Genomic DNA, 14,613 nt, shown 5'->3' on the forward strand with positions numbered 1-14,613 from the left:
GAGATTGAATGACTCCAAAGGGCCTGAAACTGGTGGCTGTGCAAAGTGGAGAAGGGGCCGACTATGAGTGAGAAAAGTGGAGATAGAATTGACTGGGGAAGAGATTTTGGGGGAAAAAAAATTTATTATTATTTTTTTTTTTTTTTTGCGGCTAGGTGGTGCAGTGAATAGAGCACCAGCCCTGGAGTCAGGAAGACCTGAGTTCAAATCTGGCTTCAGACACTTAATACTGACTAGCTGTGTGACCTTGGGCAAGTCACTTAACCCCAATTGCCCTGCCTTCCCCCCTCCAAAAAATAAAAAAAAAATTTACTCTAGGCCTGTGAGCTTATGTAGTTTTTTTTTTATTTTTGGAGGGGGGGAGTTGTTAAGTTTGAGATGTCAATGGAATTATGCAGATGGAAATGTCTAACATCTGTTGATAATGCCAGTGACATGAAATTAAAAGGTCGGGAGAGCGATTAGGATGGACTAGATACATAAATGTGGCAGTCCTTTGCAGAGGTTATTGAACTAGTGGAATTTTATGATCATCAATTAGGAGGGTAAGCAATAAAAACACAGAAAGGCCTTTGGATTTAGCTAGTAAGAGATGTTAGATGATACTGGGGAGAGCAATTTCAGGGAAATGAAATGGAGATGAAAAAACAGAATGCAAAGGGATTAAGGAGTGTGAGGGTAAAGAGAAGGTTTGTTGGTGACCCTTTCTAGGATTTTGGTTATGAAAGGGAAGAGATGTAGGGTGGTGACTTGAGATCAGAATCAAGTGAAGAATTTTTGAGGATGGGGCAAGAAGATCCAGCAGAGAAGTTGTTGGTCTTGGCAGGGAGGACTATTTGAATAATCTTAGACAAAAAATCTTCACTTGGCATGGGTTTAATTTTTTCTTTTAGAAAATTTGTTGCTTATTTATAGTTTTTTTTTATTTATAGCATTTAAGAATTTTTGAATTCCAAATTCTCTAAAAAGGCAAGAAAAATAAAGTGAAAAATTATACTTCAGTTGCATTCAGTTCATCAGTTTTCTCTCTCTGGAGGTGGATAGTATTTTTTTTATTATGAGCCCTTTGAAATTGTCTTGGATTGTTTGTATTAATCAGAGTAGCCAAGTCTTTCATGGTTGATCATCATTACAGTATTACAATGATCTCCTAGTTCTGCTCACTTCACTCTGCGTTGATTCATAAGGTCTTCCTAGATTTTACCAAAACCATCCCTTTTCTCATTTCTTACAGCACAGTGGTATTCCATGTGATGTTTTTTTTCCTACTGAATTATCTGGATGATCTCACATCTGTGTTTTGTTTTGGGGCCTGGGCACTCTGTATTGTGAAACAACGTAGTTCCTCTTAATGGATTCTGCTTTTCCTCTTTGGTTGTAATTTCTTATAAAACTTATGAAATTTTAGTGCAAATAAACTCCCTGTCCTACCTATAAAGTGATTGCTGTATCTAGTTAGGGTTAGTATATTGTTTTGAAGCCAGTTTGATTTCTTGATTTCTTGGCTAGAGCTTTTCACAAAATCTCCCCACGAAAAAGCCCATTATATTCTGCAGAGGGAGAGGAAACTTTTCATCTGTCAGGACCAACCTCTGGCTTAATTTTAAAATAGTTTTTATTCTGTTCTCAGCAGCTGGAAAGTGTGTTAAAATTCATTTTGTAGCATTTTCCCTACAATTAATTTTGTATGGGGCTTCCTTTCATGCTTACCCTAGCTCTAAAATTCTGTGAAAGTAAATCCATGGTATACGAAGATACTGAGTTACCCTGTATTTAATAAATACCTATCCAGTGACACTGAGGCCTTGTGGATTAAGCATATTATTTCAGACAACAGGTTATTAGCAAGTGGAGAGGTTCCCTGATGGTGAAATGTCTGTTAGCATAGCGCATGTTAAGAAATGCCACCCCATGAAACTGCTGCCTTCGCGTCATTAATGTGCCTTGTTTTGTCATGCTAATCTACCAGGTATGCTTGTTTTTTATGCTGATGAACTCTGGTGGTTAATACCATTCCTTATTTTTAACAGGCTTTAGCAGAATCATTCCAAACAACTTGCTCCTCAGACTTAAAAAGTTAGGTTATATAAAGTATGATTAAAGCGAAAGTTGATTTTCTTTGTGTTAATTTTTTTGGATGCCTTTTGTTTTTCCATCATGTTTTCTGAAAACTCTACCCATTCTCTCAGCCCAGTCTTAATAAATATGGGGAGGAAGGGAATAGTTTGATAAAACCAATTCAAACTGCAATCTCACCTGGCAATTATATGGCATGTGGTGCCCATCCCATGGCTTCCTGCTTCCAAAGAAAGCAGAGAGGTGTATTTTCTCAACTCTTCTTGGGGCCGTGTAGTCATTCTAAGCTTCACACTGGTAAATATGTGAGTGAGGGGTGGGTTCCTGCTTCCACTTACTTCCCTCAAACAAGTTAACCCTTTTTCGTAGAATCATTCGGTCATCTTGATCTATCAGGATATTTTATCTATGGGATATTTTAGAAGCCTGGCTTCTTTAATAGTCTTGCAGTATTTCTCAAATGGCTGTTGGCTATATTATTCCATAACAATTATTTTTTTTCAAATGATCCGCAACTCATTCCATTCTTGTGCTGTATGTTGTGCTGCTGGGGTTTTTTCAGTGATGCACTGTGACAGCTAGCCAGATCATAGACAGCGTGCTTCACCAGATCCTGAATACACACAAGAAAAAAAATCTGTTGAGTAGTTTAATTTCAGTTAAAAATAGCTGCTTCCTAAACTCAACACTGGAAGTACTTAAGGCAGTGATATCCCTTTCTCTTGTCATGGCCAGTGTAGCCAGGCCCTCTCTCCTCCCTGCCCCCCCCCCCCATTCTGGGCTCCAGGACTCCTTCCTTCTCTGTTTCCCAGAGCTTTCTAGCATGTCTAAAAAAAGGTTATTTGCATCATCTTGAGATAAAAAATTGTTGGTCTAAGTCTTAACATTAAAATCAGAAGCATTGCAGTTCTGAATCTTGGGAGCATACAGTGATACTGTTTTTCCTGTTTTTGCAGAAATGGAATCTATTTGGAATTTGCAGAAGCAAGGTAAGTCCTGAGGATTATGTTGAATGGAAATGACCAATACCAACGGTGTTGGGGGAGAGGGAAGTGCCCATGACTGTCATGAGACCTTTAGGGGCTTCCAGCTCTTGGTGCTGGGTGACTGACACTCTCTAGGGAGGGCAGTGTTGGGAGGATCCAACAAAACTGAACCCTTGACCCTTGTAGTTCATAGTTCTAGAAAAGATTAGCATAACCTTATGGGATCTCTTAACTTAGGACCAGTGAAAGAATCAAGAGGCACAATCAAATAGTGCTTTTTCCAGTATTTCCTTTCTGTTAAAGTTTAATTTCTTCATCATATTTACTCTGAAAATAATGTGTTGTTTTTTTTTTTAAACAATCTAGTTTTTCTTCTTGGGCCCTGAAACTTAGTGTACATTGAGGTTTTTTAGAAAGTTAAATTCAATATAATGTAAATTGAACATTTTACTTTTGTGTGCCTCCTTCCCAACTATTAGTAAACTGTGTTTGCTGTCTTGAAAGTAAAGTTTAATTTATGAGAATCCATTTCACATACAAACACATTGATAAAAACGTTGAATTTTGAGTTTTCATGTACCTTTTTTGGCTATTATTGACTATATCCCAGGCTAAAATAATATTGGAAACATCCTAAGAACAGTTTTTAAAATACTTAAAATTAGACATACTGGAAAAGACTTTCTGGCCTCCTCATGTACAGGTGAGGCAGCCAAGCTCCATCGATGTTAAATGATTTGTTCAAGGGCACCTATCTCAGGGGTGACAGAATGAGGGTAGAAATCCAAGAATGAGGACAGTCCAGTGGTCTCCCTAGAACACCAGGGCTTAGCATTGGGGGAGTTCATTAAAGGTTTAGGCGAAAGCTCTTTGAGCTAAAAATAAATTAATGTTTGTAGAAGCAAAACTTTGGGGTGAAAGCTATCAATATCCTTGCTGTCACTACCCAAAGTCCCCACAGGCTCCTAATACTGTAAAGTCTTCCCAAATCCTTTCCCTGGGTTTACTCTTTTCTTATTTCCCTTCTTCCTACTGATTTATCCTCCACATCCCATACTTTATTTCTGGACTAGACTCTACTCTGCCTTCCCAGGTCACAATTAGCACATTTGAAAAGTTCCTTGTATTTAAAGGAAATGCTAATGAGAGGCCAGAAAGGGTCCCCTCCTTGGTGCTCTCTCTAGTTCCTAAGTAGCACAAGTATATTATGAGACACTTCTAGAGACTAATTACTATTTTGGCCTTGTATAAATTAAGTAAAATGCAAACCAGTACAAACCAGACTGATATCAAATCTGTTGTTAGTTCTTCTCAGTACTCCCAAAATAGTTTTTCTACCCCCTTCTCCATTAGATGATTGATACCCAAACCAACTAAGCCAGGAGTTCCTCCTGTGTTCATTTATCCTCATTCCTGCTGTTACTATTGACACAAAAAATTAAGATGTATGTGAAGCTGCCCTCTGGAGATCTTTTTCTTAGAAGCACACAGTTTGTGATATCTTAAGTGGGTGCTAATTTTCCTTGCAGTTCAGCCAAATATTTACCAGGTGGTTAGGGGACAGGGGTTTAATTAGAAAAAGCATATTATAAAGCATATTCACAACTCATACAGACCTAGGAACCTTTGATTTTCTCTTCACCCACCCCTAGGGTAGATCCAAATATTGGGTCTGGAATGAATGTGGATTCTCCTAAGCTCATTTTCATCTTTATTGTCATTAATGTTATCTGTGATAATCCTATGCTTATATTTTAAAACTCAAATATTTCTAAATTGATATTTCTAAGATATCAATTTGTAAAAAATAGGAAAATTGGAACTTGCATGATTCCTTAAAAAGTTAAGGCTCTCCAAAGATGAGAGCAGGAGCTTTTAAATCTAATGTAAAAGATTAGATCCTTTATCTTGAACAAGGGGTTGCCTGAGGGTTGGACAAGGATACACACACACACACACACACACCATAGATATTTTTTATTATTGCGTGTTTCCAACCCAAGAGACAACATACTCTTAGGATTGTTTTTGTGCGTTGCCATGAGTTAAGAGGAAATGGAGACGATATATGATTTAAAAGAACTAAAAGTTCTGCCAAGCTTATCTTTAAATACATATGTATATGTATCTATATATTTTGGTATAGGATTCACTTGTAAGTGTACCCAAAGTGATCAAATCAAACTTGATTTGCACTGATCTATTTGGATTCTTGAATATACTGTTGGGAGTTATATTGGAATGCAGAGGAAATCAGTGACACGTCATAGCCAGGAGACAAGTACATGGATTGTGATGGTTACATATGAGAGAATTTTTAGCAACATTTAAGGTGGTGGATGTTTCTTCTCCATCAGGAAGTCGTGTTTGAAGTGGCATTTCACCTTTTTTTCCCTCCCACAGATCCCCAAAGGATAATCACTTATGATGAAGCCATGGATAGTCCAGATCAATGAAGGCAAGCAGGACAGACAGACAGACAGGCTGCCTGTTTGTCACCTTTCTGCAGCATTAGAGCCGCTCATGGGGGACACAAGGCTTTGATGCTCCTTCTAGATCTTCAGTGCAGCAGAGGAACCATAAGTAGAATCACAGGATAATATATACAAATATATATATAGTTATTTAAAAAAAAAAGAGGCAACTGAAAGTAATTAGACTTCTTAAGGAATCAGAAAATTTATTTCAAGAGACTACACGTGGTTATTTAATCTCCGGTACTGAGTAGATTTCTTTTTTCCTTTTTTGTTAGTTTTTGTTTTGTTTTAAAGAGTGAATGCAAGTGATTAATGAATACAGACTCAATACACAAGCGTGGTTCCAAAGTTCCTGCTGTCATCAACTTGGGCAACAAATGACCCACTGGAGAGGCAATTCGGCTTTTAAAGGTCTCGTTTCTTGTTCTGTGACTAGTGATATGCTAATCACAGGGAACCCAGAATGATTCAACACTTTTCCCCACTCCTTCAGTCTTTTTGTTTTACTTTGAACCCTACGAGAATGCTGGATAGAAACAAACGCCTTGAAGTTTGCAGGGTTACCTTTTCCAGAAAATGGTTTGCATGTCTTGCCCGGAGTAAAACAGCCTGTGGGGTGCTGGGAAAATTGTCATCTTTGGGGGGTGGGAGGGGGTGGAAACCCTACGATTCTGGAACGATAGCTGGTGCACAGTTGACTTGGCTTCAGTGACACATTGGACTTACACAGCTGAAGAATTCATAGGAGTGTCATTTTAAGACAAGTTGCAGTCACTTAACATACAAAAAGACTGTTCCCACATTTTTGTCCAACTGTAAGTGGGAACAGAGATGTACCCTGCTTTTCAGCTGTAGGTGCTCCAGACTTGCTCTGTCTAACACTAAATGTGCTGGGGGTTTTCCTTGTTTTTCATCGAAAATCTAAAAAAAAAAAAGTGTTATGTTCCTTTTCTGCAAACTCCTTACCCCTTAATTTTTTTTCTTAAGTCATTTTAAAAAAGAAAAGAAAAAGGGAAAAAAAGCCTATAAGAACTAAAATGTTTCCATATTTGTTTCTAGCCAGTGGGGAAGAAATAAACCCTGCCCCTGGAAGGTGCCCTTTTCTTATTTTCTTGCAATCTGTACTTCTGAGCTATTTGCTTCTAATTATCTCTATTACGTATATTTTATTACTAGAGCAAACTTTTTTAAAGGAATGGAATGTGAAAATCTGGGAAGACCTTTATGGCAGAGAGCATAATAAGCCTGGCTCCCCATCACAGCCCTCCTGCGCACTGCAGCTTGTGTGTAGCACGCAAAAACGGTTTTTGCTTTTTTTGTTTTTGTTTTTTGCCTGGGTTGGGGGGTGGGGGGGGTCACAATCAAGGGTCCAATATAAGATCAACCAGATGTTAGTGGCAAAATAAATTCTTTGACCTGTTGAACCATCACAGGCACTGGAATTAAAAAAAAAAAAGCACCCACACTTAAAAATACAGGTTAAATAGCTGGGCATTTAGATGGAAAGGTATTTTCTAACAAGATTAGATTGGATCCTATGGGGCATTAGGGGATGAAATAACTTGTCTTGCCGACCCCTTTTGTTTAGATGTGTCCAATGTTTTGAGATTCTAGCATTGATGGGTTGTCTGGTTTTGTTAATTATTTAAGGCTTTTATTAAGGTAGTTCCTGAAAGAAGCTGTTGGATTCAGCATAGGATAGAGAAACTAAATATCTTTAAAAGTCTGCTGGTTTCTGCCCTGCTTAGATTTTAAAAGTATAAGCATGGATTGCCAACTCCATTTTATGTAAACGAGCTTTTTATACATAATATATATATTAAAAAAATAACTTATTGTATCAGTCCAGGTTCAGAAACTTGTGGTTGGCCAGTTCCAGAATAGTTTCATTTCACCTGTAAACTGTATCACCTTTACAAATGTTGTAATTTTCAAATGTATAATATGTTTACAGATGTGCCCTGCATCTAGTCTGCCTGTGTTCCTATTTTAATTCTGTTGAGTCTCCTGCCTGCTTGCCAAAAGCTAGGATGCCTCAGGCTCTCCTACAATTCCGAGCAAAGGCATCCTTGAGCTTTAAAGCATTGAACAAACTGGAAAATGCAGCATAATACTGAGGTGGAAGAAGTCTGTGTTTGTGTTTTTTTTTTTTTTAATAAAAATTTTTGAAAGTTAAAAAAAAGTCAAAACATTATAAGGTTGCTTTAGAAAAAGGCTCCAGTTTGTTTTACTAGTTTTAAAGTTCTGCTGTGTGTTCAGTTGCCTTGTGTAACCACTTGCCGCCTTAGGGCCAGATTCCATTTTTTTTTCTTCTCCCAAATCTATTTTGCTCACCTTCAATTTTCAGGTCTTCTGGCCCATGACACCCCATCCCATCCCCCAGCAGCTTTTCTGGGGTTAGTGAGGTTCAGAAGTTGAATGAATATTTTCTCAATACATATTTTTGTTAAAGAAACAAAATTACCCAACTGAACTTAAATCTGACCTTCCATATGTAGAAGCAAAACTTAATGAGTATTGAGGAAACATTACTTAGCCTAAGGACTTTCAAATAAATGGTCAAAAGATAATAAGTAAACTATGTTGGCCCCTGACTTTCTTGCTTCCTCTCTGGGCCCTTTCATCTTAGGGAAGGAGCAGGGAGCTGCCTGCCTTCCCTTTTCCTCTACCCAGCTGATGGAGAGTTGTACTCATAGGCCAAACATTTCACTTTTGTTTTCCTTCATTGAAGTTTAGCTGGATTGGAAGGTTAGATTTCTATAGTTAGAAACTTTTGTCTTTCTGGGAACCCTAATGTCCCTACCACATTAAGTCAGTATTTCTGGGCATTGGGTTAATGGACATTTTTGCTGAGGGGCAAGCAGGACATTGGGATAAAACCTACTTTGTGCCAGTTTGGTAACACTGAATTCTCTACTTGTCTGAAAAATTTCTCCTTAGGTCCTCACACAATTCCTTCCAGAGCACTTATTAAAAAAAATCTTAAGAGTTAATCTGTTTTCTGATTATTTTGTATAAACTTTAAAAACTCAGCTGTGATTAATTTAGCACATTTAAATAATGATAATGTGTTACTGTTGGATATAATGAATTTTCCTTCTACTCAGAGTATTAGTACTGTAGCATAAAACCAAATACAGTCTGAGGGATTACAATATCCCTAAATTCTAAAGACTGAAAATAGTGTGTTTGTGTGTGTGTGTGTCCCGCTTGTGAGGAGGAGGGAAATGACAGCGAAGATTTGGAAGTAAAAGAATGTGTGTAAAGCATTAGTATTCAGAGAACAAACTTGTATTTATTTTGTGCCATTTGTTTTCATTATATAGAGTAAAGTCAGGTGGTTTTAATCTTTAAAAAAAAATAAGGTAGTGTTTGAAATATGGCACTAAGAATGAGCTCACGACCTATTTTTTTAATAGCTATGAAGATACTAATTAAGGGTGAAGAATTCTTTTAAAATCTGTCTTGATCTTAAGCTCCTATGTCACATACCACTTTCCTGTAAGTGTCTTGAGTAAATTGCTTCCCCCTCATCCCCCTTAAAGACAGGGTGTGTTTTATCTTTGCTTCCTCTCCCACCTAGCCCTGCTGAAGTTAATCACATAGATAAAGCCTCACTTTCTGCCTTTCCTAGTAACAGGTTTCATAGAAGGGATATTGGTGTGTTTGGTAATATCAGCTTGCCAGACAAGGAAACCGACTTGTGGACCTTTCTTTTGTGTAAAATAGATGGTCTGAAGGCTAGTCTCTTTTCTGTTTTAGAGCTTTGGGGGCTTAGCTAGTCACTACTCACTGAGAATCTGCAAAAACTTAATCTTTTTGTAAGAGTTGCCATTTAAAAAATTTTTTTGCATGGAGTGACAGATACAACTAACCTCAATGGAGTTCCAGGGGGAAGCATTCACACAAAACAGCCAAGAACCAGGCTCGTGGTTCAGCTATAGTAACTGCTGCTATCCCACATGAAATTATCCAGTAGCTTCTCTCATTTTAATTGCTGTGAACTTAAAAAAAAAATTTTTCAAAAAAGGCATTTGGTGTGAAATTAAAATTTGACACACTGACTGGCCTCTGAAGGGAGATCTTGGAGAGAAGACTCTGGACTGATGAACCACAGCTAAACATGGGGTGGGAGGTGTGTGTCCAAAATTTTCTTTAGCCCCTCCTCCAACCCCATGTTCTTCAGAGAGAGCTGGCTGGCTTCTGCAGAGAATATCGCTTGACCACTTGTCCATTTCCTCAGATGACACACGTACCTTCACTGTAAACAGCTGCTGAAGAGCCTTCATCCCCATACATATGGCAGAGCCATTACCCCAGTGCTGTTGCAGGACAGTGTAATTGGCCAATAGTGAGGCTTTTTGGAGGAGAGGCCAGGGTGTCTTACCAGGTCAGGCTAAGAATGCCACTCAAGTAGGGACAAAGGTCTTTACTCTTGTCCTTGGTGTGTGGTTTTTCCACTTAATTTGGGGAAGGATATTTTACATCTTGGCACTCTAGGAGCTCTTTAAAAAAGAAGTAGGAAGCAAGGCTAGAAGCATAAATAGCTTCTGTTGGAGTTTGCACGGGCAAATCATACTAGTGCCCTAATCCTCAATGCCAAGATGGTTAAACACTGAGGACAGCCATCGGTGTGCATTATCCACAATTAGGGGAGTCTGTGCCGATTGTGAGAACCGTGAACCTGCACTGAAGATCCACTGGGCAGAGCGAGGGACGCCGCTTGTTCCCTGTGTGAGCTTTGTACAACAATGTCACCATGGTACAGGTTTGCGGTCTGAATGTCTGGGCCTGGCATAGCAGCTGAATTCCAGAGGCAGTATAGATAGTGTTTTGTGGGGCGTATTCACTTGCAAACCACTGGCCAGTCTGGTAGTGAAGCAATTCCTTGTGTGTTCCTAGGAGCACGTGGCTAATAGGGGCTGGAAATCCTTGAGGAAAATCAGTCCCCAAGTGTTCTGGAACTGGTGGATCTATATTTTTCTCTTTTACACTTCATCCTCAAGCTTTGTTTATGTTCAGAGTTCTAAAGCCATTTTTAACATCATAGTATGTATCCCTTTTCTACAGCCTTATTAACAATAGAAACTTAAAAATAAGTCCCATTTGCATCTCTTTGGTATGAAAATTGTACGGGACAAACATACCAACCTTATGCTGATGTAAAATTTGCAGTTTGCCGCTGAAACTGTTGGCTTTCCATTACAGTCTTTCCTCAGGTGCTAAATAAGGGTTCCAAAAGTGGATACTGCTTTTAGGAATTTCCGCTTAAGTCTTTTATTTTAAGGAAAAGTTTTTTTTTTGCTAGGTGTTGTAAAGAATAAGTATTTTAACAAATGGTTTGTTTTAATATGTAAATAAGAATTATGCCTCTTTAATTTGACCCTCTGTTAAAAGTCTAAGTTTGTTTATTCTTTATTGAGGAACCTCTCTTGACCTTGAAGACATTTCATTGTGTTGCTGCATTTAAGAATGGACTTACAACTGTGTTCATGTTGTCTTGGGTTAAAGCTCCTGCTGCTGCTATGAGTGACTGAAAATCAAGAATGTGATGCACTTTTTTCCATGAACAATACGCCATGATTCTTCCTGGGTTGCTTAGGTCTCTTTATCTGCAGCACAGCCACTAACTCTAAGAGTGACTAGGAGACTGGGAGAAGAGAGAAGAGAAGGGGGAGCGCATCAGTGGAGGTGGCTTACCATGATGCCCATGAAAGACAATAACTGGGCAACAAAAGCAGTATGAGCCGGTTACTATAAAGCTTTTTGGCCTTAAAAAAAAGTTCCCCTTCCACTATCAAAAAGTAATCCCTTATAGTTATCCCTATTGCTTTGCCCTAGCTCCTCCTGTGTCAGGAGACAGAAGAGGGGAAAATGATTTCTTAAAGTCAAAAAGGATATGTGACTTCCTGGAAAAGAACCTTGAACTCTGTTGCCCTTGGTGATGACTTTCCTTAATGTGATGAATATATAGGATGGGAAATTGTCATTTAAGTGCCGCTGTTAGCCAATTAGACTTAATATCCTAGTCTGTATTTAAGAGAAATTGTCCCGAGCGGGGGGGGGGGGGGTGGGGGGGGGGGGGGGTGGAGGCAGGGGGTGTTCAGATTACCAGGTGAGCCTATAATTGTGATAGTCTTGGGAGGGGGGTAGTACAGGTGTTCTGCAAAGACAGTTCCCCCAATACTGCATTATTCTATAATGAGTTTGCAAAAGAGGTAGTGAGTGAGCATATATAAATTCTTGAAAAGTAAATGGAGACTGCAGGGAGATTCATTCCTGTACCAGAAAATGCTGGCCTATGAAGGGGTACTGGCAATGCTTGCTTTTGTTTGTTTAGTCTAGATTGACTACCACTGTATCTGTTGACTTGGACCAAAGGTAGACCCAGGTATAATCAGATTAAGTGGGACTTGGCAAGAGGGAAGGGAAAATTTTTAAGCGAATAAGGGATCTTAAAGGAGATTGTTAAAGAATACAGGGAAGAAAACACCAAATAAGGTAAGAAGTCACTTCCTTTATCCCTTAAGTAGAGATAAGAGGACTGTGTAGCCTAGCCTTACCTAGTCAGATTTGAGAACAAATTTAAATTTCGCCCATGGTATGTAAATACTACAGAGACAAAAATCTGCCTGCTTATTCAGTACGTTTTCTTTAGCCAGAGTTTTATATTTTTATATCAATGTGCCTTGCATGTGTATTTTTTTAAGAAAAAAGTTAGATCTTTTAGTAGTTTCTGAGGTCCACGTTCTTGCCATTTCATGCTGAATGATGAGCTCACCCTTCGATCTCTGTGGTTATTGGTCCTGTCACCACCTGGAGCTGCTTTAGCACTGGGGCAGTTTCTATTTTACTCTTAATGTGTTAGTGGCTGTTCTGTAGGTTGTGAGGAGAGTCACAAGAGTCCTCTCTTCTGGTCCTTCTCTTCCTGCTACCTGCTGGCTTTTAGCACCTTCCTTGAGTCATGTGACGGCATTTCTTGTGTTCCTTTTGGATGTTCTCCCTGCCCCTTTAACCAAAGGGGTTCTAAAATGCTTTGTTTGCAAAACCCTGGGAGGGATGGAGCCAACTTTGCTCTGGAATTCTGTGGGAGCTGTTAGAGCACTATCAGCTCTCTCCAATTTAAAAAGTTTTTGTTAAAATACAGCACCTTGCTTATTATTAAATAAAAACAAAAATAAAGAAAAATGCTTGTCTGCAACCATTGTCTGGAAATGATGAACTGTGCAATTCTCGTTTGTTCTTTTTCCCATCACATCTCCAGACTCGCTTTCCCTAGTGTGACTTGTACTTGTGCCAGTGTGAATGTGAACCGCTTTGCTCGCATTACTTCTTAGAAACCCATTTTGCACACTCGGGTTTTGCTGAAGCTCCGTGGAAAGGTTAGTTCTAAGCAGATGAATAAAGCTATGCACACGTTTTGAAAGTTTTGTGTCTCCTTACCAGATGTGTGACATCATCTGTCGCTCTTAGCGTTGCCATCTTGGAGGGAGGCTGTAGCTTAAGACTCTAGAAACAGGAAGAAAGAACACTCCCAGCAGTAGACCCGGTTTGGAAAGGGGAGCTTGGCTTAAATTAAAAGTGTCATTTTGGTGGGGAGATGGCAATAACTTCTCCCACCTCTGCCCCCATGCTGTTGCTTCCTTTAGTAAGAATCACACCACTATTTCTTGGATCAAAAGAAGGGACGTGGACTAAATTGGAATAAAAGGACCGTTCCACAGAGGCCTTGGCCTCTTTAATGTCTTAAGTAAAGGGGCTTAGAGGTAGGATTGAGTTATTTTCACACTTTTAACATAGTTTTGGTCAAAATAGAGGAAGTGGACTTTGAGATTAGTTTAGCTGCTATACTCACCCCAAATGTTCTTTGGGTGTTTGCAGAAGAAGCACAAAACTGGGGAAGTTTGTCCCAGGACAATTACCCTTGTTACTTAGTGTAGGAATATGGGGCCAGTTAAGTTGCTGCAATTTGCATGCACTAAATAGCTTTACTTTTTGTGTGTTTACTTTAAAAAAAAAAAACAAAACTGTATGAATGTCCTAATCTGGTTTAGTTAAACCATTCTTTTAAAATTTCTCTGGGGGGGAGGGGAGGGTAGAGGGCGGATAATGTAGCTTAGGGCCTTTGTTTAGGAAAGGCTAACTATTATGGTAAAGAGATCACTTAACAGTTTTTCCTCCTATGCTCTTAGATCCAACAGAAATCCTTAGCTAATGTTACAGCTTTCCCAGTGTGCAGAGGAGGGCTATTTTTCAGTCATCACATGTGTGCTTATGTACCTTCAGTGGTTTTAGAGCCTACCTGGAGGTCCTTAATGTGTGCTGACTTTAAAAACACTTGGCAGAGACACCCTTTTCATGTCTCTTTTTCTGTATTGTCAGTATTCATGGCAGTTAAACTATGCCACTGTCTACAGACACTCATTTGCATGGCCTGAAAGGCAGAAGTGCCCAGGCTCTGTCCTAGGTGGACGAGCCTATTGTAAAGCATCTGTCAGTCCTCGTTTGTGTCCGGTTACCCTAGGACGTGGTGGGGAGGGGGTTGTCATGGCAACTTGTCTGTTTAGGAGCTGTTACCTCTTAGTTTGAGGGAAGGGTGGGATGCCCCAGCATAAGTAGTAAGGTTTTCCTTTCTCCCTTCTCTCTCCGGCCTCAAAAGTAATTTCATAAAGGGTTCAAAAGTGTCACCCTGTCAAAAAGCCAGGCGTTCTCCAAATCCGAGAGCAATGACCAGAGATGAACCTTTTAGCTAATTGCTTAGGTATTTGCTGTAGCTGTATCTGACATTATAGAACCCAAGGAGGGTCCATGTCAGCTACATGACGTAATCTTTCTTTGTTGATGTCTTCACATCCAGTGTTTTAAGAGACAAAAAAGCTGCGTGAATTTCATTTACTCTGCTGACCCAACAACAGCTCTGCAAACCGTACCTAGATTTACTTATTTTATCGAAAAAAAAAAAAAAGAATTTGTAGATCAAAGTAATGTAAATTGTTGAATAAAAGTTTTGAAGTTTATGAGGTGTTTGCGTATTCCATTTGACCCTTTTCTATTTGCTGGCTTGTAGAAGCCCT

At 39.2% G+C, this 14,613-nt stretch overlaps 1 protein-coding gene across 1 annotated transcript in view; it reads left to right on the forward strand.

Moving 5' to 3' along the window:
* The window catches only part of NUFIP2 (nuclear FMR1 interacting protein 2), a 28,105-nt gene extending 13,549 nt beyond the window's left edge, over positions 1-14,556 (forward strand). Inside the window, exons 3-4 of the mRNA XM_069089760.1 lie at positions 3,033-3,065; positions 5,466-14,556. Of these exons, the coding sequence (XP_068945861.1) occupies positions 3,033-3,065; positions 5,466-5,518 (86 nt within the window). The 3' untranslated portion in view covers positions 5,519-14,556. The remainder of the gene's footprint in view (positions 1-3,032; positions 3,066-5,465) is intronic.
* The last annotated feature ends 57 nt before the right edge of the window (positions 14,557-14,613 follow it).

This window comes from Petaurus breviceps, unplaced genomic scaffold (genome assembly GCF_028583685.1).
Source record: "Petaurus breviceps papuanus isolate PSGF00001 unplaced genomic scaffold, PetGlider_PUasm1.0 186, whole genome shotgun sequence".
In the NCBI taxonomy this organism is placed as follows: Eukaryota; Metazoa; Chordata; class Mammalia; order Diprotodontia; family Petauridae; genus Petaurus; species Petaurus breviceps.